General features: G+C 42.7%; 1 protein-coding gene across 1 annotated transcript in view; it reads right to left on the bottom strand.

Annotated features, from left to right (window-relative positions):
• stpg2 (sperm-tail PG-rich repeat containing 2) overlaps nucleotides 1-23,695 on the bottom strand; it is a 239,847-nt gene that overhangs the window by 172,976 nt on the left and 43,176 nt on the right. The window contains exons 5-6 of the mRNA XM_060851462.1: nucleotides 22,729-22,844; nucleotides 17,543-17,651 (exon numbers count right to left, since the gene is read on the bottom strand). Coding sequence (XP_060707445.1) covers nucleotides 17,543-17,651; nucleotides 22,729-22,844 — 225 coding nt within the window. The remainder of the gene's footprint in view (nucleotides 1-17,542; nucleotides 17,652-22,728; nucleotides 22,845-23,695) is intronic.

Consider the following 23,695-nt stretch of genomic DNA (forward strand, 5'->3'; position numbering starts at 1 on the left):
GTTGCTCAGTGTGAGTTGGGAATCAGTGTGAAGGGAGAGAGCGAGAGAGAGAGAGAGAGAGAGAGAGGGAGAGACAGAGGAAGAAGGAGAGAGATGAGGTATCACTACTGCTTCATGCAATAATGCAATTGCTTTTCCTCAGTGTGGACAGAAATAAGTCATCAGTTATTCTAAATGAGAAGCTGATGATTTGTTGCTTTGATGTCAGGAACAGCTAAGACTCCCCTGTTGTCAAAGCTAGTCACAGAAAACAGCTGTCATTATTCAGAATCTGCCAATTGGCCTTTTCATGAAAAATATCTCATTCCTATCAGTCTGGGGAAATCACAGTTGTTCCGTGTGTTCATCAATCCCCAGTATCCTAACCAAAAAGTTTAAATTAGTAGGACAGATTGTACAGATTAGACTTGTATTGCCTCGAGTATAGAAATTTACGCTGTTTAACATGATTAAACAGGTTGTCAGGGTAGGTAAAGAGAAACTATTTTCTCAGGAAGGAAAGACCTGAACAAGGAGGTAGAAATATAAACCTGGAGCTGGGTTATTTGGGGCAATCACACAAAGTGTATTCTAACACAGCCTCCCCTCAAACACTGCCGCGATTTGAAACAAAAACAAGAATAGCTGAAGAAATTCAGTGGGTATGAGAGAAAGTATATTCAACATATCAGGTCCAGCGACCCTTCTTCAGAACTCAGGATAAAGATTTATTGCATGCACAGTTCCCTGTTTTACTTTTATATTGAGGAATGAGGTTAATTGAAAGTTTCACAAATGAGTGATACACTTTGGTAGGCATAGTGATTATAATGGGGTCAGCCAGGTGGACCCCATAGAATACAAGTTCCCTAATGGGGCTGTTAATTTGGTCCAATCAGGGAGCTCTGGCTGACAGATGTAAACAGGAGTGTAGGGGCGGGCTGCCTTAGAGTGGCCAGAAGGTGGGAGGGACAGGGGGGCTTGCTGGGTTTTCTGGGGGTCTGTATTGTATGCACTGTTTCTTGTGTAATTGAGCTATCTTACACGTACAAATGTCATTGTTATTGTTTTATAATGATTGAAACTGGGATTTGAGGTTTCTCATTTCCCTGAAAACTGGTTGAATGGTAGGGATTGGGGCCTGGCTTTGCCATTCCCCTCCCTTGTAAAATTGCTCTTTCTCTGTATACAGCTATTAATGTTAATTGTTTATGTAAACTGTGAATTGTTTAATAAAATGTAAACAGGAGTGTCAGAGGTTCTGTTCACTTTGAAGGCTGGTTCTGAGGGAACTGGATCAATGTCAAGGACCTACCCTGTATAAATAACAGGTGACTTGGTGAGGGGATACTGGCCTCTGTGGACTTATTTCAGTAGGAGTAAGTATTAAAACTCATAGAATCAAGAGTAGATGATGGAATTAGATTACATATCAATCATCTAATTGAATGGTGGATCAGGCTAAAAGAGTGACTGCTAGGGGTGTCAGTTCTCTTTCACCAAATAGTTGGTAGTTTAGTCACACTCCTTTCCCTTCCCCACCCGAAGAAGTCTTGGAAGAATATTGAATAACGACCCATAACTGTGTCTATATGTAATCAACCAAAGTGTTTTTAAAGGAGGTTTAAAGCTATAATTTTGCCTGTTAATATTCAGTTGGTCTCAGCAATTCCCTGAATAAAGTTACAATCACCCAGCCATAGACTGGAATGGTGAGGGAAGGAACCTCAGGCAACTCAAAGCAGATAGTGTGATTGAAGTGGTCTCCATTATCTGGAGCATTGGCACTAACTTTGGGGAAGATCCATTGGGATGTTACTGTTGTTGCTGTACTAAAGAGCATCCTAATTGAGACAGTGAAATAGGACAGGGATTTCAAACAAAGTTTAGAGTTTAGAGAAGAAAACAAAAACTACAAATAAAGATAATCACAGAAGCGTTTTATCAACCACTTACTGGTTAGAACAGAAAAGAAATTAAGGGGAATAAATTCCTGACAAATATTTGTTCCTCAAGCGGTATATCTATATCTGTGCAAGTGGATAACTATTGACTAAATGTGTTCTAAGTGATGAATTGGATGAAGTTGATAAGTTTAATGTTGGTGATCACCTTCATAGTAGTGATCGTATGAAGATAAATTCCAAAGGGATAGGCAATGGGGTAGGGAAGATGAAAGAGTGAAGATGCCTCTTTTAGGAAAAAGGGTTGCAGGATTACTCCAGTCTCTAACAAGTCATGGGATTACTAGGGAGGCATGGTGCCTCAGTGGTTAGCACTGCTGCCTCACAGCGCCAAGGTCCCAGGTTTGATTCCAGCCTTGGGCAACTGTCTGTGTGGAGTTTGCACATTCTCCCCATGTCTGCATGGGTTTCTTCCATATGCTCCACTTTCCTCCCACAGATCAAAGATGTGGAGGTTAGGTGAACTGGCCATGCTAAATTGTCCATAGTTGTTAGGTGCATTAGTCAGAGGGGGTTGGTTACTCTTCGGTGGGTCGGTGTGGACTTGTTGGGCCGAAGGGCCTGTTTCCACACTGTAGGGAATCTAATCATTACTGAAGAATTGTTCCTCTCATAAAGCTGGTGGGTAACGGACAGAGACACAAAGCAAGGAAGGCTAGTTGTGTGAGTGGGTGAAGGTTGTAGAGGTCGCAGATGGGATTTATGGTGAGAAACTGAGCAAGCAATGGAAGAGGACCCATTGAGTGAGATAGGATCAGATGAGATGTGGAGGAAGATTAATTCCAAAACAAGACCAAATTGTACTCTCAAGAAAATATTTCAAAAAATGATTAAAACCTTCATGTTATCAATGACTGCAAATGGCTCGTTTGGTGATTAATATAAAAAACTACAATTGGCCATTGTTACATTGCATTAGTTGGAAGCCCAGCAGTGCATCATAACAAGAGATCAAAGGCAAAATCAATAAAGATCTACTAATTTGACAGTTTAATGAATAACTGTACATTATAAAATAGTTCAATGGTACAATTTATCAGAATAAACAAAATCATCTGTGAACAAACGCAAGTAGAGTCACCATGATAGACTATGCCGAGTGATTTGTGGCTACTGACATACCAAAAGATCTGATATCCATTTTTCTAATATTTGTGCCAAAGTACCCAATTCTGACCCTCACAAAACAGGTTTATTTTTCCTCCTATATCCTGAGATGCTATCACACAACAACCAAACAGCTTTCCTCCCACCATCAAATCTCCTGTGATATTATTCAATCTATTAACCACCACCACTAAATCACCTGTGTTTCCGATAAATTCATTGACATGCAAAGGGAAATGCAGAGCACGAAAGGTGAAAGGGGCAAACAGATTTCTTGCTCCTGACTTAACTGGCAGCAGCTTTGTGTTAGTTATATTTGGTAAGTGATCCATTCATGAGAAGGGTTTTGATCCAGAAGACATAACTAGTAACAAAACCAATGGTAAAGTGGGATGGAAAATTGTTAATGCAATGAGTGGTTAGGATCTGGAACGCTGCACCTTGTGAGCAAGATCGAAGCAGATTCATCTGAAAGAGATTGGACAGTTGTCTGAAAAGGGTTGCCGAGTTTGTGGAAAACTGTAGGACCAGCTGAGTAGATGTTGCAGAATGCTAGAATGAACACGATGGACAGAATCTTAACAGGGGTCTGCTGCATGGACTAGGGAGAGATGTGATACAGAGTTGGATCCTGAGGTGTTGGGAGTATTGATCCATATCTTTTACCCACCTGCTGGGAAAGTGGTTTCTCACCAGGGTGGCTAATTAAGGTGCATTATCAATTGTTATCTGTCTTATTAATGGCCCAACTCACCTCATTAATATTCAGCCTCCTTTCTCAACAAACATACCAAATAAGCTCAATGTCACAAATCTCCAACATGGAAGTCAGAACAGGGCACTTCAGCTCATCCCCTGCTCTACGGGGCCTCCATGTTGGACAGACGGACGGACGGACATACACACACACCAGCTCCCAAAAGGATTAAAATAATTCAATTTTGAAATAAGATAAAGGAACAAACTACAAATTCCAGTTAAAGTCAAAATCATTTATTAATATATGAATAAGGAGCAAAGCTAGGCCATTCAGCACCTTGAATTTGCTCCTTCATTCAATGAGATCATCTCAAAGTCCACATTCCCACCTTATCCTGATAGCCTTTGAGTCCCTGCCTAACAAGAATATATCTAACTCCACCTTAAAAATGTTCAATGACTCTACGTACACCACCTTCCATTTGTGAATTCTGTTTAATGAAAACACAGACAGGAGCAAACAAGAAAGATAAGCACATGCTTTTGGATGTTTTCATGACTAAATCTTGTTTCTGCACTTAAGCTCGCTTGCACACAAAATATGAGTGTTTGTTGAAGACTGCTGATTTGTTCTCAGGATGTGCTCGGTATTGGTAAGGCCATGTTAATATTCCTGATAGGAGCTGGTCTATCTACATTATGGACTAGGCCAGACCCCCCCGGCCTCAAAATATATTAAGAAGGTAGCTTAGAAACTAACTTTTTAACATTGCAAAAGTAAATACAAGTTGCTGTGTTCCTGATGCAATTTGATTGGTCAGACTACTCAATGTTAAGCAAAGCACAATTTATTCAAACACCACAGTTAAAATACAAAAAAAAGAGAAACTTGGAATAACTTAACTTTATTAGAAAACTTAACAGAATAATAAATTATTTTATTACTAAATGGTAGTTGTTACAATAAAGTAACATCCCAGAAACATACCCTTGTCTCACAATCTGTTCTCCAATCCAGGAAGAAAGAATATCAAAAAACAATTCTAAGAGGAAACCCAGAGAGAGAGAGTACAGCAGCCGAGAGAGATTCACTGCCTTCCAATTCTGCTGAGATCCCAGCAAGAACAGGCTAGGTGGTAAAAGAGGGGGAGGCGTGGCCTTGTTCATCAAGGATAGTATAACGGTAGCTGAGAGAATCTTTGATGAGGATCCGTCTACTGAGGTATTTGTGGGCTGAGGTTAGAAACAGGAGAGGAGAGATCACACTGCTTGGAGTTTTTTATAGGCCTCTGCAGAGTTCCAGGTAGGTGGAAAAGAGGATTAGCAAAATTATTCTGTGTAGGAGTGAAAGGAAGAGGGTGGTCATTATGGGGAACTTTAATTTCCCCAACATTGACTGGAAATGCTATAACACTAATACGTTGGATGGATCAGTTTTGTCCAATGTGTACAGGAGGGTTTCCTGACACAGTATGTCGAAGGGCTGACAAGAGGGGAGGCCACACTGGATCTGGTGCTTGGTAATGAGCCAGGCCAGGTGTTTGATTTAGTTGTAGGTGAGCACTTTGGAGAGAGTGACCATAATTCAGTTACATTTAGTTTAGCGATGGAAAGGGATAGGTACATGCCACAGGTCAAGAGTTATCGATGGGGCAAGGGCAATTATAATGCGATTAGGCAAGAATTAGGATGCATTGAATGGGGTAGCAAAATGCAAGGGATGCAGACAATGGAAATGTGGAGCTGGTTTAAGGAACAGATATTGTGTGTCCTTGATAGGTATGTCCCTGTCAGGCAGGGAGGAAGTGATAAGGTAAGGGAACCGTGGTTTACTACAGAAATTGTATCTCTTGTTAAGTGGAAGAAGGAGGCTTATGTGTTGATGAGGCAAGATGGTTCAGATGAGGCGATGGAGAGTTACAGATCAGCTAGGAAGGATTTAAAGAGAGAGTTAAGAAGAGCAAAGAGAGGACACAAGCAGTCATTGGCAAATAGAATAAAGGAGAACCCTAAAGCTTTCTATAGGAATGTGAGGAATAAAAGGATGATTAGGGTAGGAATAGAGCCAGTCAAAGACAGAAGTGGGAAGTTGCGTGTGGACCCTGTGGAGATTGGAGAGGTGCTAAATGAACATTTCTCATTGGTTTTCACTCAGGAAAAGGAGAATATTGTAGATGTTGATGAGGCAAGATGGTTCAGATGAGGCGATGGAGAATTACAGATCAGCTAAGAAGCATTTAAAGAGAATATTGTGTACAGTTCTGGTCCCCATATTTCGGGAAGGATGTGGAAACATTGGAAAAGATGCAGAGGAGATTTACCAGGATGTTGCCTGGTCTGGAGGGAAGGTCTTATGAGGAAAGGCTGAGAGACTTGGGTCTGTTCTCATTGGAAAGAAGAAGGCTAAGAGGGGATTTGATAGAGACATACAAGATGATCAGAGGATTAGATAAGGTGGACAGTGAAAGTCTTTTTCCTAGGATGATGATGTCAGCTTGTACGAGGGGGCAAAATTACAAATTGAAGGGTGATAGATTTAAGACAGAGTCAGAGGCAGGTTCTTTACGCAGAGAGAGGTGAGGGCGTGGAATGCCCTACCTGCTAATGTAGTCAACTCAGCCACATTAGGGAGATTTAAACAATCCTTAGATAAGCACATGGATGATTTTGGGATAGGGTAGGGGGATGAGCTGAGAATAGTTCACAGGTCGGCGCAACATCAAGAGTCAAAGGGCCTGTTCTGTAAGAACTGTTGAAAGCTAAACTAAAGAACATGGATCTGTGGGAGCTTGACCACACCCAGTCAGGTTGCATCTATTGTTCCAACTTTGAAAAATGACGAAGGCTGTTTATCTTCTTGTAGGCTGCTCAGCACCTATACCCCAATCTCTCTCTAAAAGATACCAGAACAAAACATACCTCTTAAAGTCAGCATCGTCACATTACTCATGAATTGCTCTGGACTGATAATGGTCTAGTTGTAATGTCAGTTAGCTAGTAATCCAGAAGCACAGATCTGGAGGACTGTAGTTCTGGTCTCCTTATCTCAGGAAGGATGTCATTACTATAGAGGGGGTGCAATAGTGACACTGTCTCAGGAAGATAGATCGGGCAAACTGGGCCTATATTTCCAGAGTTCCACAGAAGGAGATGTGATCTCATGGAAAGCTACAAAATACTCAGAGGAATAGAGTATCAGCAACTTACCCGACTGGGGAAATCTAGAAACAGAGGCACAATTTAGCATGAGATGAGAATCTTTGGGATTTGGAAGCTCATCCTTTGACTATTTTTGAAGTAGAGGTTGATAACTATTTATGCTTTTGACAATTAAAAATCTAAGTGGACAGTGAAGGTGAAGTGTTCAATCAGCTGTGATTGCATTAAATGGCCGATAGAAAAAGGAGTAGGCCGTTTAGCCTACATTCCTATTCAAGTCACATATTATCCCAATTTAGAAATATATTGGGAAATATATTTAATTGTTGCTGGGACAAAATCTGTGACTTCCAGCCTAACGGCACTAAGAGTGTGCCTATAGTACATGGGCTCAGGAGAGATTTACCAGGATGTATGCTGAGTTATAAAGAAAGGCTGGATAGGCTGGGACATTTTTCACTGGATCGTAGGCAGTTGAAGGCACCCTGATAGAAGTTTATAAAATAATGAGAGTATAGATAGAGTTAATGGTAGCTGTTATTTCCCCAGGATGGGGGATTTCAAGACTAGGTGGCTCATTTTTAAGGTGAGAGGAAAGAAATTTAAAACAAACATGAGGGGCAAATGTTTTACACAGAGGGTGGTTCACATGTGGAATGAACTTCCTGAGGAAGTGGTGGATGTGGGTACAATTACAACATTTAAAAGACATTTGAATCAGTGCTTGAATAGGAAAGGGTTGGAGGGAAATGGGCCAGGAGCAAGCAGGTAGGTCTATAGTTTGGGATTATAGTCAGCATGGACTGGTTGGACTGAAGGGTCTGTTTCCATGCTATATGACTCTATGACTTTGTGATTGAAATTCATCACCATAGCAGTTTGGCACCACCTTATTAAAATCTACAAGATATAGGCAACAAATCCTAATCTTACCAGCGACACTCACAACCTGCAAATGAGTACATTATTCAGAATGTAAAACTTTACAATATTATTGATGATCTAAAGGTGATGGATATACCACATGGAGACAGCACATGGATTGCAGCAGTTTTAAAAAACAGCTCAGCATCACCTTCTCAAGGGCAACTAGAACAAAGAATGCTGGCCCAGCTAGAAAGGGTATGTCCCACAAGTGAAAATAAACAGAAAGGCTGATCAAGTGATTAAAGTACATAAAAACATGGAATCATTATAATGCATGGCACAGCATGAGGCTGTTCAGCCCTGTCATGCATGTACTGGCCCTTTGAAATACCCATGCTCCTTAGTCCCACATCCTAAATCTTTTGACTCTAACCCTGCAGGTTCCTCCTCTTTTAGGATTTATCATAGGCTCTTTTAGAATTGTCAGATTTCTGCCATCTCTTGAAATAAAGTGTTCCAGATCCTGACAACATCAAGTGAAGAAAAATCTATCCTCTCCTCCCTTCCAGACCTTTTAACATTAATTTCAAATCTCAGAAATCTGTTCATTGACATACTCGTTAGACAGTTATTCTGACATTTTTGCACATAGGACATACCTTAGCAATTTTTCTCTTTGATGGCTACCAACCGGAGTCTGAACTGCTACTGAAGGTTTTCTGCATTTGTGGAGCAAAGTTAATTGCGACATATCTGCATTGTCTACGATATTCACCAATGGTTGGGACCACATTATGGGTGTTTGGCGAATTGCTGCCCATTCCCAAAATAAATTATCAGGTATTTTTGGCACATTATCGAAAAACTACTGCCTGTTTTCAGAGGATAGATTCATTAAATCTCCATTCGGTGCTTAAAATAAGCTTTGCACTTCTTGTGCTAATGAAATATTAATCATGAATCCCAGTTGAGTGTCAAGTTCAGCATGGCAAAAGCAATCAGGTTTTAAGATGGCCTTGATGTCGATTGGTCTAAATGCAGGTCATTTCATTTTGTAATGCCAAAAGGTTATGAATTGGACAAAGGGGCTTTTGATTTGAGTTGGTTGCTTGTCGTTTTCATCTCACATTCTTTTCAATTTAGTTTATTAGAAACTTTTTCAAATCTTTTATAAAACACCTTACATCTGACATCTTAGTTGCAACAAAATTAATTTGATAGGGAAATGAAACAAACATTTTCAATTGGAAAGTTGTGAAGGCTACATTTTGGCAAGGAAATATAAACCAAGTGAATGGAAATTTGGATACAGGAAATGAACCAGTTACTTCTTTTTTGCAACTCAAAGGAAAGACGGTTTTCATGTATTGGTTACACAGTCACATGTGGCTTTTTGATTTAACACAATTGAGAGATAAGTTGGCACCGGGTATCTTTGAGTTAAAAAAACACAAACTGACTTATTACAAGTTTATAAAATAATGAGGGGTACAGATAGGGTTAACAGTAATTGTCTTTTCAAGACCAGGGGCACATTTTTAAGGTGACTGGAGGGATCTGTAAAAAGGACATGAGGGGCAGATATCTTACACAGAAGGTGGTTCACATGTGGAATGAAGTTCCAGAGGAAGTGATGGATTTGGGTACAGTTACAATGTTTAAAAGACATTTGGATAAATTATCGACTAGGAAAGGTTTGGAGGGATATGGGCCAGGGGCAGGCAGCTGGGACTGGTTTGGGATTATGGTCAGCATGGACTGGTTGGACCGAGCAGTCTGTTCCCATGTGTATGACTGTAATACGAAGACTGGCAACAGCTTTCAGGTTGGTTGTAAGTTGCAGGTTTGTTACAGAACTAGGAGAAAACAGCAGTTACACTCAGACCTCCAAACTCCCACAATCCAAGACAAATCTCCCTCTGAGTGGACAAAAACCAACACTAAAAACCCTGTAAAACAAGGACTTTTAACTCAGCGAAAAACCTAGGTCCAACTAACCGGCTACCAAATTGAGATCTACCGTGATCAAAAACACTGTCACCAGAAACCAAAAGTTTTCTTGGTTACAGATGAGAGTTGGTGGGAGTTTCCTTTATCTCAGATAGTGGTCACAATCATAGGCATTAACCATCCTAGAGATTAAATTGATGATTTAGAGTCTTGCCACAGCATGTGGAATGTTTGGGCCTTGCTTTACAGCATATTCTTTGCTTTTATTTGTTCCTGAGATGTGGGCATTGCCAACCATACCAGCATTTATTGCCCAGAGGGCAGTTAAGAGTCAACCACGTTGTTATGAATCTGGAGTCACATGTAAGCCAGACCAGGTAAGGATGGCAAATTTCCTTTCTGAAAGGACATGAGTTTTTTTACAACAACCTACGGCATTACCTGGTTGGTATTAGAATATATGACTTGTTTTTTTCCATAAAGATCCCGAAAAAGTTCAATAAAGCCAGGCCCATATCCAAATGATAGATTAGAGTGGTGCTGGAAAAGCACTGCAAATCAGGCAGCATCTGAGGAGCAGAAAAATCGATGTTTTGGGCAAAAGCCCTTTATCAGGACTGAAGGCAGGGAACCTCCAGGGTGGAGAGTGTTTTTATCTTCCTTCAGTCCTGATGAAGGGCGTTGTGGTTCTGCTCGCCGAGCTGGAAGTTTTTGCTGCAAACGTTTCGGTCCCTGGCTAGGGAACATCATCAGTGCTGTTGGAGCCTCGTGTGAAGCGCTGCTTTGATGTTTGAAGAAACATCAAAGCAGCACTTCACACGAGGCTCCAACAGCACTGATGATGTTCCCTAGCCAGGGAACGAAACGTTTGCAGCAAAAACTTCCAGCTCGGCGAGCAGAACCACAACAACGGATACCCGAGCTACAAATCTTCAATCAGATTCTGATGAAGGGCGTTTGCCCAAAACATCAATTGTCCTGCTCCTCGGATGCTGCCTGACCTGCTGTGCTTTTCCAGCACCACTCTAATCTAGACTCTGATTCCAGCATCTGCAGTCCTCACTTTTGCTATAACCCAATGATATACTGGTACATTTTCTTTAAGACACATCCATTTGCAAGGTTATATGCTAAAGATATCAAATTAATCTGAGATTTTGCTTTTGCTGTTTTCATAATTAATATTGTAATTCCAAATCTGCAACTCGGTGTCCCTGTAACAGCTGGAGATTGAGGCAAAACTGCAGCACTCAGAAAATATGTTTTGTCATTTTATCTGCAATTATACTGGCATATCCATGACATTGAGGTTGGCTTGTAAACAGAGGAGAAAGATTTGAAAGGATTTTAGAACAAGCTAAAATAAAATGATGCATTGCTTAAGTCTGCGACTACAATAAAGCAATTAACATCACACGGTTCAAAATTCCAAATGACAAAGACTAGAGTAATTAGAAGCTTTTGATTGCTTTTGTAACTGAACCAGTTTGTTACAAAAAAAGTTAGAATTTCATTTCTCTGCTCTTTCCCGCAGTGAGAGGGATAATGCAGGAAATTTTAAAATTAAATTGAAATTTTCAGGTGGCCATAGTAATCTATAGGTGAACAGTTAACTCACTCGTATGCATTCTAGATTAGAAACACAAAAACTAAAAGCAGGGATGTCTTGCAACAGTTATACTGGGCCCTGGTGAGACCATCCCTGGAGTACTGTAAGCAGTTTAGTTCTCCTTATCTGGGGAAGGATATTCTTGTTGTAGAGGGAGTGTAACAGAAGTTTACCAGATGGATTCCTGGGAATGGCAGGACTGAGGTGAGAAGAGAGACTGGATTGGTTAGGAACAAAAACAGAAATTGCTGGAAAAGCTCAGCCGATCTGGCAGCATGTGTGGAGAGAAATTAAGAGTTAACGTTCAGGTCTGGTGACCCTTCCTCAGGAGGGCCCTGAGTTAGGACGAGGTTAGAACAGGACTGGACAGGGTAAATGCAGGAAGGATGTTCACAATGAGCAGGGGGTCCAGAACCAGGAGTCACAGTCTAAGGATACAGGGTAGGCCATTTCAGACTGAGAGGAGAAGAAATGCCTTCACCCAGAGAGTGGGGAGCCTGTGGAATTCTCTGTGACTGAAAGCTGTTGAGGCCAAACTTTGAATATTTTCAAGACAGAGCTAGGTATAGTTCTTAAGGCCAGAGTTATCAAGACTATTAACTTAAAAATATTTAATCATAATCTTCACAAACACTCAATACAGCACCAAATCAGACCATTCAGCACTGCAACTTCAAGCCAAAGTTTACACTCCACATGACCCTTCTTTCAACTACAAGATTCACTAACGAGCACGGCAATGCTAACCTCTATCCCTACCAAATAAACCTTTGAGATTTGATTTGGAGAAACCTTCAAATGTTGCTCTAAGGTCTGAAGAAGGGTCACTGGTCTCGAATCATTAACTCTATTTCTCTCTCTCCACAGATGCTGCCAAACCTGCTGACTTTCTCCAACCATTCCTGTCTTTATTTGATTGCACTAGGGCAAGGAGTTTAACAGTATTGGTTGCTAAATGTCTCTTCTGCATCACATTGTGAGATTTCTATGTATTGTTCATCAGCTTATGAATCACCACGTATGAAACCATCATTGACACATCCAGTGCAACACCGAGGCAAATCATCAGTCAGATTACATCTCCTTAAACTGGTGCTTGTAAGTTATTTCCAAGTGCAAAGCCCTTAAAACAGGCACAAAACATAAAAGGAAAACACAATCATTCTTTTATCCAATTGTCATGGTTTAACACAGTGCAGGTCATAAACTGAAACTGCCACCTATTGAAATATTACCATATAATGGTTGACTTATTTTAATTATACTGGAAAATACACAACTATTTCATGCTGCCAAAGATTACAACCCTGTGCCAGATTGATTAAAGTTCATCCAGTGATAGTCAGCAAGATACTTATACATTCCTTTGGCTTATTTTTCTGTGTTATGACATGGAGTAAACTCCCCTGCTAATTTAAACCAGCAACACAGAAAAGATTTAGCCCATGTGGTAATCTGTGAAAATTCGAGTGGTCAAGAACTATTTAAAGTAAATATTAACAACTTTATTTCTTAAAGTATAACAGAGATTAATTAATTAACAACTATTTACAACTCCTTCCTCTGACCTATCATTTAGTTTCCCCTCTATTATACTAGTCCAATAAAACCCCTGAGTAAGATTTACCAAAAATTCAAATTTCAAAACCAAACATCTGTCGAATCTTCCCTTTGTATCTTCCGCTGGAGATTTTCTTGTTAGGATTTCTTTTTCTCAGACCATTGATAGATCAATGTACCTTAAAGAGAGCTGTGTTTCAGGCAGTCTGTATATTCTGGTGGCTTGGCAGTTCTCCCCCAACTATTCAATTTTTCCCTGGTCTTATATCTCCAAAGCATCAGATTGTGTCATTGGCTTTTAATATCATCAATATACTAAATTCAAACTTGATCGGAGTTTGGTATTTTTTGGGGTATAATTTAAACTGATTGGCTGAATTTGAATTTGACATGTTGATGACAGGACCCTCAGTGAACCCACACTTTATATAGTTACCCAACATAGGAGAAGACTATCAGAGCCATCATGCCTGTTCCAACCCTTTGAACGAGCTCTCATGTCTCCAGGCAGCCAGCTACACTAGCTGCTGGACCAAAAGGTTACATTGGTATCTTGTTCAGAACACTTGGTGCTGTCAGGTAGTTCTGCTAGCTTTTAACTTTCTGAAGGGTAGAGTACACCCACATCTTCATAACATGTGTCAGTTGTATAACCTCACATTGACACCTGGCTTTAATATTAACCCTTTTGCAAAAGGGAATAACATTTTCACGACACGTCAATCAGATGGCCCACGATTTTGGAAAGAGTGTAGAGGAGATTTGCTGCAATTGTACCAGGAATGAGGGGCTTGAGTTCTGGAGACTCTGGGATGTTCTTCTTGGGCAAAGAAGATTACAGGAACCTTAACAGAATTGTCCAAATTCTGAATGATTTCACTAAATTCAGTGAAGAGAAATCATTTTCAGTAACTAAAAGATATACAGATGTAGGATTAAAAACAGAAGTTGCTGGAAAAACTCAGCAGGTCTGGCAGCATCTGCGAAGAGAAATCAAGAGTTAACATTTTGGGTCTGGTGACCCTTCCTCAGAACTGATGGTGGGTGAGAAAAAGCTGGTTTTTATGCAGAATATAAAGTGGGGGGAGGGGATAAGGAGTAAACGGTGGGTGGAGATAGAGCCCAAAGAGAGAGAAGAGCAATTGGACAGACAAAGGAGTGTATCACAATCTGGCCAGGAGGGTGAATAGCTGTTAATGGGGGCTGTTAGTGTCTAACAATGGGTGGTGTGTAATAGCTGTTCATGCGATAAACAAAACCTGGAGTGCAGGGAGGAGGAGAAAGTGAGGATTACAGATGCTGGGGAGTCAAAGTCAAAATGCATGGCACTGGAAAAGTACAGGAGGTCAGGCGACATCCGAGGAGCAGGAGATTCGATGTTTGGGGCATAAGCCCTTCATCAGGAGTTCCTGAGCTTCACTTCCTCAGTTTCTCTAGCACTTTCTGATTTTTTTTTTGTCAGTTTTCCAGCAACCGGATTTCTATGGTTTTGTATTAGACCAGTTTATAAGTTGAGTTTTTTTAATAGTTTTAGCAAGGTCATTACGATCTGGAATGAGCTGCCTTGAGATGCTGGGGAAATAGATTCAGCAGAAACTTTCTTGAAGAATGCTTCAGGAAAAACGCATGAAGAGGAAATAATTGTCAAGCTATGGTGGAAGAGGGAGACGTGAGAGCTCGTTCAAAGGGTTGGAACAGGCATGATGGCTCTGATGGTCTTCTCCTATGTTGGGTAACTATATAAAGTGTGGGTTCACTGAGGGTCCTGTCATCAACATGTCAACTAAACACAATTTGGAGTTGCCAGTGTTGGACTGGGGTGGATAAAATTAAGAATCACACACCACCAGGTTAGAATCCAACACCTGATGAAGGAGCGTCGCTCCGAAAGCTAGTGTTTCCAACTAAACCTGTTGGACTATAACCTGGTGTTGTGTAATTTTTAAGTTTGTCCACTAAACATGGTCAATGGTCAATGCTAACTTAAATATTCAGCCCAGAGAAGGCAGATATATAAACATTGGAGAGGGATTGTTATCTGATCATATAACTATGGCCCAGGTCTCTAAGGGGTACCATAAGGCCTAGGTATGGGAGAGACTGTCAGTGTAGGCAGGATGCCGGTGCAGCAAGGGGAGGGCCACTGTGCTTTCAGGGGTCTCAGGGTCATAGTGGGTGAAGTGGGGCAGGGGTAGTGAGGAGGATGGTTCCTGTTCTCCCAGGTGTTGAGGGCGGGGGGGAGGAGGTGCTATGTTCCCAGGGGCATGGGGTAGTGGGGCTGCTGTGCCCAGAGGGAGTGGGGGTGGGGTCAGGGAGTGGGGGCCAGGGAGTGGGGGGGTTGTTGTGCCTTGAGGGAGTGGGGGTCACGGGATAGGGGGTCAGGGGTAGGGGGTCAGGGATTTGGGGTCACGGGGTGGGGCTATGACTTTTGTTCCCTCAGTCTGGGTCAGGAGCAGCCCCTTGTCTGACCCTGCACTTCATGTGAGCACGACTCTGCAGCAATGAGGTTCCATTTATTACACTCTGTGAAAATCAAAGAAAGTTATTTATTTTCTTGATTTATTTCCAACCCTGCACACTGCACCTTCCTCGAGATGATTGAACTAATGGCTGAGCTGTTTCTGTCCAAACTGAGCAGAGTTATTACGGCTCGAAGCAGCAACTGAGAGAGTGGTGCGACTGCAGGCAGGGAATGATGGCCATCTTTTGTTCGTTTAAGCAGCTGCTTGGTTTTAATGTGGATGTTGGAAGGATGGGGGAGATAGGAGAGTGTGGGGGTGTCATTGAGGGTGCTGCCACCTCCTGCTTCCATCAGGGTGATATACTTTCAGAGCCTTAAAGCAGCTGTGATTGTTGAACTTGGTCTGAGAGTCCGAAGGCAAGATCGTCTCTGCAGACACAAGCACAAAGGTCTAAGCTGACCACAGAGGCACTGTAGCACTGCCAGCTGTAACAAACCAAGACCCTATTCGGCCCACACAGGAGGAGGTCGTATAGGAGGTCATTCCAGGGCCAGACAGAGGTCTGTGGAGGAGATTGTATTTGTATTTGTTGACTGCCTCACCCTCTTCCACAGCCACAATCGGGCCCAAGTGTTCTCAGAGATGGAGCATGTGGTGTCCACTAACACCTTCAAGGCATTTCGAGAGAGAGAGAGGTGGCACCGCAGGGGCTGGAGACACCATCTCCCCCTCCACCATTAGCTTGATTTCGTCCCCTTTAGCTTGTTCACTCCCTTCTTCATTTTTTAAATTATTAGATCATAAGACATAAGAGTAGAAATTAGGCCATTCAGCCCATTGATTCAGCTCCACCATTAAATCATGGCTGATATGTTTCTCAATCCCTTTCTCCCCATAACCCTTGACCCCTCTTACAACCAACAACCCATCTCCCTCCAGCTTAAATATATTGACTCGTCCTCCACTGCCGTCTGTGGCAGTGAATTCCATCGATTCCCCACTCTCCGGCTGAAGAAGCTTCTCCTTCTCTCCTTTCTAGAAGGGTCTTCCCTTTACTCTAAGGCTGTGCCCTCGGGTCCTAGTCTCTCCTACCAATGGAAACACCTTCCCAACATCCACTCTGTCCAGGCCTTTCAGTATGCTGTTGTTATTGTTACAACGACCCTTGAGGACTGTGTCTATAATTTGCAATTGAGTGATTCGGTAAATTAATTGGTGGATTTATTGATCAAAATAACTGCTGGGTTCTTGTCTAGCAGGGGGCTGTCTTCCAGACAGGGACTGAGTCCAGAAGGGAATTGTGGAAACCACAGACTTATCATAAAATACTTGGAAATCTCTGAAAGCCTTTTTCTGCCTATTTCACCACACAGACATTGGTCTGTTAAACATAGCCTTGCAATGTTAAACTAACCCACCTGTCAGAAACCAGAGGGAACAAACACAAAGGATGCTGGAGAAACTCAGCACATCTGGCTATATCTGTGCACGGTGAAACAGAGTAAACTTTTCAAGTCAAGTATAATTCCTCCTCAGTTCTGAAGAACAATTATACCAGACGTGCAACGTTAATTCTGCTTCTCTCTCCACAGATGCTGCTAGACCTGCTGAATTTCCCCAACATGCTCTGTGCTTGTTTCCAATTTCCAGCATCCACAACATTTTGCCTTCATTCAGGAAAACTGAGGGGACCGGATGTGACATTAATTTTACAGAGCATCCAAGTTTTATTCTTCCTTGATGTTGAGGGAGATAAATCTTAACAGGGATATAAAACAAAGGTGTCCTCTTAACACCCATTGGAGAGTTAGGTTAAAAATCCTCCCGGGCTCGGAGTATCTGTGATGAGGTGGGCATTTCCTGCCCTGAAACTGATGTTATCTCACGCTTCAGCCAACTCTCAATGGTCCCTCTGCGCAGTACCCAGATTTATCGCGATTAATACGTGTCACACAAAGCTGGGCCTTTATATTTTGACAAAGGACGCAAATGGAATTCTTGGCATGGCTGACATTTGTGAAATAAATGTACACTCTGATGTAACAAATTGTCATGGGTTGCTGCGTGACAGATAGAACGTGTAACTGATGCAAACCATTCGACTGAGGACTTACAAATGTAACAGGAACTGGATAATGTGGAAAATGAAAAAAGCAAAACCAGCTTCTGCAGTAATCTTTTTTTACCTTCTTTTCCTCCTCTTGTACAACTGCATCAAGGTATCGGGGGATGTGAGATTCATACTTCTGATCTTTATTCTTCATGTTCAGATTTTCACAATAAATAGTATTTTCCCTGAAGTACAAAACAAGCCAAATATTTAGCTCACAGTTGTGAATACATCACATTTCTATCTATATGACACAGAATTGCACTGGAAACTGATACCAGGCCCTAGAGATATGTATCATTGTTACTCCACATCAGTATCCTCGCATTCTCCACAGGTAATCTTCAAATCCTTTCCCCTGTTGAATGGTGAGATCAGAGTCGGGGAATGTTGGAAGTGATGGGGGTGGGGGGGTTGGGGGGGTGCAGCAATGGGTTTGAAGGGGGAGGTCATGTTCAACTGGGGTCAGGAGGTCAAGGGTCAGGTAAGGGGTTGGGGGAAGGTAGATGATCATGGGTGGCTGTTAGGAGGTGGTGTGGGGAGGTGGTGTGTAGGGGTGTTGGGGGGTGAGGAGCGCAGGGTCAGTGGTGTACCGAGGCGAAGGCGCTGGGGTTACCCTGAAGCTAGAACAGGTAACTTTCCTTCAGTAATTATGCAGATAACTCTGTCGGACACCTCCAAAATCTTCAACCCCCAACTCAGATCTGAAGACTTTTCGGAGCGTTCCCAATACGGGGTAATTGGTCCATCAGCAGCTTACCCTTCCCAGGTAAATTCCTCTGAAATCAGGCTTTCAGGACCTCGGGAGCGTACCTTCTAGGTTTCATTGCTGCAGACTGTCAAGACCCTGGGCTTTGTTTCAGATCTGGCATCTCTCATTTGAGCCGTCTATTAAACTTTTCTGATGACAGTCATCAACTTGAAACATTAACTCTTTTTTTTCTCTCTCTCTCTCTTCACAGACTCTGCCAAACCTGCAGAGTATTTCTGTTTTAATAACTGCAGCATTATCCATCCATAAAATCAACACCAGTGATTTGATTCCTGCTTTTTTTGCAATGGCCCTACGACCCTGCGTCACTATCTTTAATAATTTCAGTTCAAATCCAAATCCTCCAGTTAAAATCACACTGTGCAGAATTACCTGCGAAACTCTCTTGCTGTACTCCCTTTAACGGTAACAGTTGTTGCAGTAATCGAGAGTTAATGCTAAGGTCTGCTCCCAGCTCACTGGAAGACTATCAGATGATGCAGAGCTGAAAATGTGTTGCTGATGAAGGGCTTATGCCCGAAACGTCGAATTTCCTGTTCCTTGGATGCTGCCTGACCTGCTGCGCTTTTCCAGCAACACATTTTCAGCTCTGATCTCCTATCAGATGATTCACTCAGCCTCAAGCAGAGTATTGCTCTCTACATCTGACTGAAATACCTTCATTCAAAATCTGATAAGGTTAAACTGCAATTGATCATTCTGACTGAAATAACTCCACAGCAGGCCGGTATCCCATCACCAAGTCCCCCTTTATTTACACAGGGAGAGTCCTTGACACTGATCCAGCTCCCTCAGAGGCAGCTCTCAGAGTGAACAGAACCGCTGACACACCTGTTTATATCTGTCAGCCAGGGCCCCCTGATTGGATCCGACTAACAGCCCCATATTCTATGAGGTCCACCTGTGGCTGACCTCATTACACCCGCTACACTGACTTTGTGTGGGGGACGTTTGCACCTCGTGTGTTTAATGCAGTGTTGTTCGTGGGTTGGTTGCTCTTTCTCCCTACAGCCCAGGCACCTGACGTGGCCTCAGTTTAATGCTTTATTTCAGAGACAGCCCCTCTGACAGTGCAACACTCCGTCAGCACCAACACGGTCAGCCGAGATTATACAACCAAGACCGTGGAGTGAGGATCAACACAGGGACTTGCGCAACACCACCCCAGCAACAACTGACAGAGAGATTAGAGATGGACCAGATCGGAAGGGATGGGGGGGATTATCTTCTCTCTATTATTGTTTTCCTCAGTGCAGTCCTCCAAGGCTTGAGCATGTAAATCGGAAGTCAATGTTGGGAAAGAGTCAGCACACTGATCAGTGTGTGTGAGCCCTCAGCAAAGGTGTGGGGGAGGGAATCATGGTTTAGAAGTAGATTATATATGTTTGTCCCGACCACTTATAAAGAGTATAGCTGAGTGATGGACAATAGCTAACATAACACAGGTTGTGCTATTGCAGTGTTCCAATCCATTAAATAAAATGTGCATTGCTTTACAAAGACTGGCATCATTTAAACACAGTGCTATTGTTGAATATAATCTGTAATGGCCAAGGGTCTTGAGATGCAATTGTCATGACTGAGCTAGAACGTCTGGATTCAAGTCTCAACTTGGGAAGAAATGGCCCTGGAGGTGTGTCATAGCATGTCTAACTAAGTTGATTTTTATAGGGGATTCCTGTGTTTCGTAGGAATGTCCTCTCTAGGTGGCACAAGGATCACATTCCTGAAGAAGGGCTTATGTCCGAAACGTCGAATCTCCTGTTCCTTGGATGCTGCCTGACCTGCTGTGCTTTTCCAGCAACACATTTTCGGCACAAGGATCATGGCAACACCACTCACTGCCAGGAGATGGATGGCAGTTTCCATTCCAACTGGACAGAGCGTGGTAAAGACAAGCCAGGGGAACTATAGATCGGTGAGCCTGACTTCGGTGGTGGGCAAGTTGTTGGAGGGAATCCTGAGGGACAAGATGTACGTGTATTTGGAAAGGCAAGGACTGATTCAGGATAGTCAACATGGCTTCGTGCGTGGGAAATCATGTCTCACAAACTTGATTGAGTTTTTTGAAGAAGTAACAAAGAAGATTGATGAGGGCAGAGAAGTAGATGTGATCTATATGGACTTCAGTAAGGTGTTCGACAAGATTCCCCATGGGAGACTGATTAGCAAGGTTAGATCTCATGGAATACAGGGAGAACTAGCCACTTGGATACAGAACTGGCTCAAAGGTAGAAGACAGAGGGTGGTGGTGGAGGGTTGTTTTTCAGACTGGAGGCCTGTGACCAGTGGAGTGCCACAAGGATCGGTGCTGGGACCTCTACTTTTTGTGATTTACATAAATGATTTGGATGCGAGCATAAGAGGTACAGTTAGTAAGTTTGCGAATGACACCAAAATTGGAGGTGTAGTGGACAGCAAAGAGGGCTACCTCAGATTACAACAGGATCTGGACCAGATGGGCCAATGGGCTGAGAAGTGGTAGATGGAGTTTAATTCAGATAAATGCGAGGTGCTGCATTTTGGGAAAGCAAATCTTAGCAGGACTTACACACTTAATGGTAAGGTCCTAGGGAGTGTTGCTGAACAAAGAGACCTTGGAGTGCAGGTTCATAGCTCCATGAAAGTGGAGTCACAGATAGATAGGATAGTGAAGAAGGCATTTGGTATGCTTTCCTTCATTGGTCAGAGTATTGAGTACAGGAGTTGGGAGGTCATGTTGCGGCTGTACAGGACATTGGTTAGGCCACTGTTCGAATATTGCGTGCAATTCTGGTCTCCTTCCTATCAAAAACATGTTATGAAACTTGAAAGGGTTCAGAAAAGATTTACAAGGATGTTGCCATGGTTGGAGTATCTGAGCTACAGGGAGAGGCTGACCAGGCTGGGGCTGTTTTCCCTGGAGCGTCAGAGGCTGAGGGGTGACCTTATAGAGGTTTACAAAATTATGAGGGGCATGGATAGGGTAAATAGACAAAGTCTTTTCCCTGGGATCGGGGAGTCCAGAACTAGAGGGCATAGGTTTAGGGTGAGAGGGGAAAGATATAAAAGAGACCGAAAGGACAACTTTTTCACACAGAGGGTGGTAAGTGTATGGAATGAGCTGCCAGAGGATGTGGTGAAGGCTGATACAATTGCAACATTTAAGAGGCATTTGGATGGGTATATGAATAGGAAGGGTTTCAAGGGATATGGGCTGGGTGCTGGCAGGTGTGACTAGTTTGGGTTGGGATATCTGGTCGGCATGGACAGGTTGGACTGAAGGGTCTGTTTCCATGCTGTACATCTCGATGACTCTATGACTCTATGACACTATAAGCCAGACCTGAGCTACTTAGTGAAGCAGCTGCTTCTTGTCAGGCAATAAGGATATCCTCAGCACTACCATCCATACTACTGCCTGCCCTCATCCCCAAACACCAACCCCCAACTCAGGCCAGAGCCACTCTCACTCTCTCTCACTTGCCCAGCTTGAGCAGCCACCCGCCTGCACTCTTCAATGGTTGTCACCTCTTTGCCAGCCTTTGCTCATCTCCCTCATTCACGCCCTTTGACCCCTCTCATGGGCTTTGCCCCTGCTCTCAATTCTCAGCCCCCATGGATATATGAGAATTCATCCCTAGTCGGCAGGTGCAGCCAGTGACACTATTACAGAGGGAACACAGTGATGTCAGCCATACTCACACTGATTCATTCTGGCTTAGTGGCATCTGTTTCCAGTTACTGACTTCACCAGAACCGTTCAAGCCAGCACAGGTGGCCATTTTGATAGCCAGCTTTGAGCTTATATCAATTACCCCAACAATAAAAGCTATAACCCCAAATCATGTGGATTATTTTAGAAGATCTAACTGTTTCAAAAGTGAATGAACATTAATACAGTGCTATTGTGTTTGCACAGCACACCTTACCAGGGTACATGCTAATGAGAAATGCCAGAACAATTGAAGCTATTACAACTCTGAGAGTGACATCAGTTCAAACTCATGATGACAACAGGTCCATTTTCAGGCCACCTTCTGGAAAGTTGTGCATCTTAACCTTGGATTTTTAACACATCAGGAAACCACACAGTACTATAAATTCAAAGATATTATAGAATCCCTACAGTGCAGAAGCAGGCCATTCAGCCCATCAAGTCCACACTCACCTTCGAAACAGCATCGCACCCAATCCCTGGGACCCTGCATTTCCCACAGCTAAACCACCTAACCTGTATATCTTTGGACTGTGGGAGGAAAACAGAGCAAACTCCATGCAAACATGGGGAGAATGTGCAAACTCCACACAGACAAGTCACCCGAGGTTGGAATCAAACCTGGGACCCTGGTGCTGCGAGGCAGCAGTGCTAACCACTGTGCCACCATGCAACCTATGGAATTGAACTGTGTTGTAGATCTAATATCAGGGGTTATTGTAATAAATATTCTGCAATTTATAGACAACAAAGAAATAGTATTTAATAGTGCTGAAAGAAACACTATACTGACTTCAGGAGATCGTACGTCCCAGGTCCAGGGCCTTCACGAATTTTAAAATCAATGCGTTTCGATGTGCGGTTACCAAAATGCACTCCTTTATACTGCCGAGTCGGGTATGGCTCATTCTGAAACAAAAGGATTAACAAAAACTCTGCCTTAGTTTTCCTTCTTTAGAATAAATATCATTAACATTATGATGACAGATTAAGCACCCCTGGAAAGTCTTACGCCAATATTATCTCTCAGCAACATCAGAAAAACAGATTATCAGATGGTGACCCCACTGGAGCGAGCTTGCTATGTGGTAATTGATTGCCTGTACTTCATAGTAACAATACTTTGGAAGTGCTTCATTGAGTGTGGAGGGCATTGGGACAACCTGAGGGTGCTATGTAAATGCAATGTTATCAGTGACTTGGAGACGGTGCGGATGCTGGAAGTGAGAGTCAATAAATGTAAAGCTGGAAAAGCACTGCAGGTCAGACAGCACCCGAGGGATATGCTTTTCTTCAGCTTCACATCTGCTGGCCAGTGCTATCAGTGAGCCCATTGCCTGTTCCTTTGCTGCTGAGTGGGGCATATACATTGGCCAGAACACTGGATGAACTCCCTGATGGTGTCAATGGATCTTTTTATTTCCATCTGAGGAGAGTGGAGCAGAGAGACAGAGATGCTTCAAATTTAACTTTACGTCCAGAAGTTTTCACCTCTGACAGTGCGGCCGTGTTGCTGAGAGAACCTGCAGAAATATTATGCTTAAATCTCTCAATAATACTTAAACCCACGTCCTTCAAAGTGTGTACAGCATAGAATGATACCTGAGCTCCAAGGGTTAAGGTACAAGGATAGATTTAAACAAACTAGGGTCTAATTTCCTAGAATTTGAAAAATGTGCACGTTCTCCCATGTCTGCATGGGTTTCCTCCGGGTGCTCCGATTTCTTCCCATGGATTGGCCTTGCAAATTGCCCCATGCA

The sequence above is a fragment of the Hemiscyllium ocellatum genome, chromosome 36, assembly GCF_020745735.1.
Source record: "Hemiscyllium ocellatum isolate sHemOce1 chromosome 36, sHemOce1.pat.X.cur, whole genome shotgun sequence".
Taxonomy (NCBI): Eukaryota; Metazoa; Chordata; class Chondrichthyes; order Orectolobiformes; family Hemiscylliidae; genus Hemiscyllium; species Hemiscyllium ocellatum.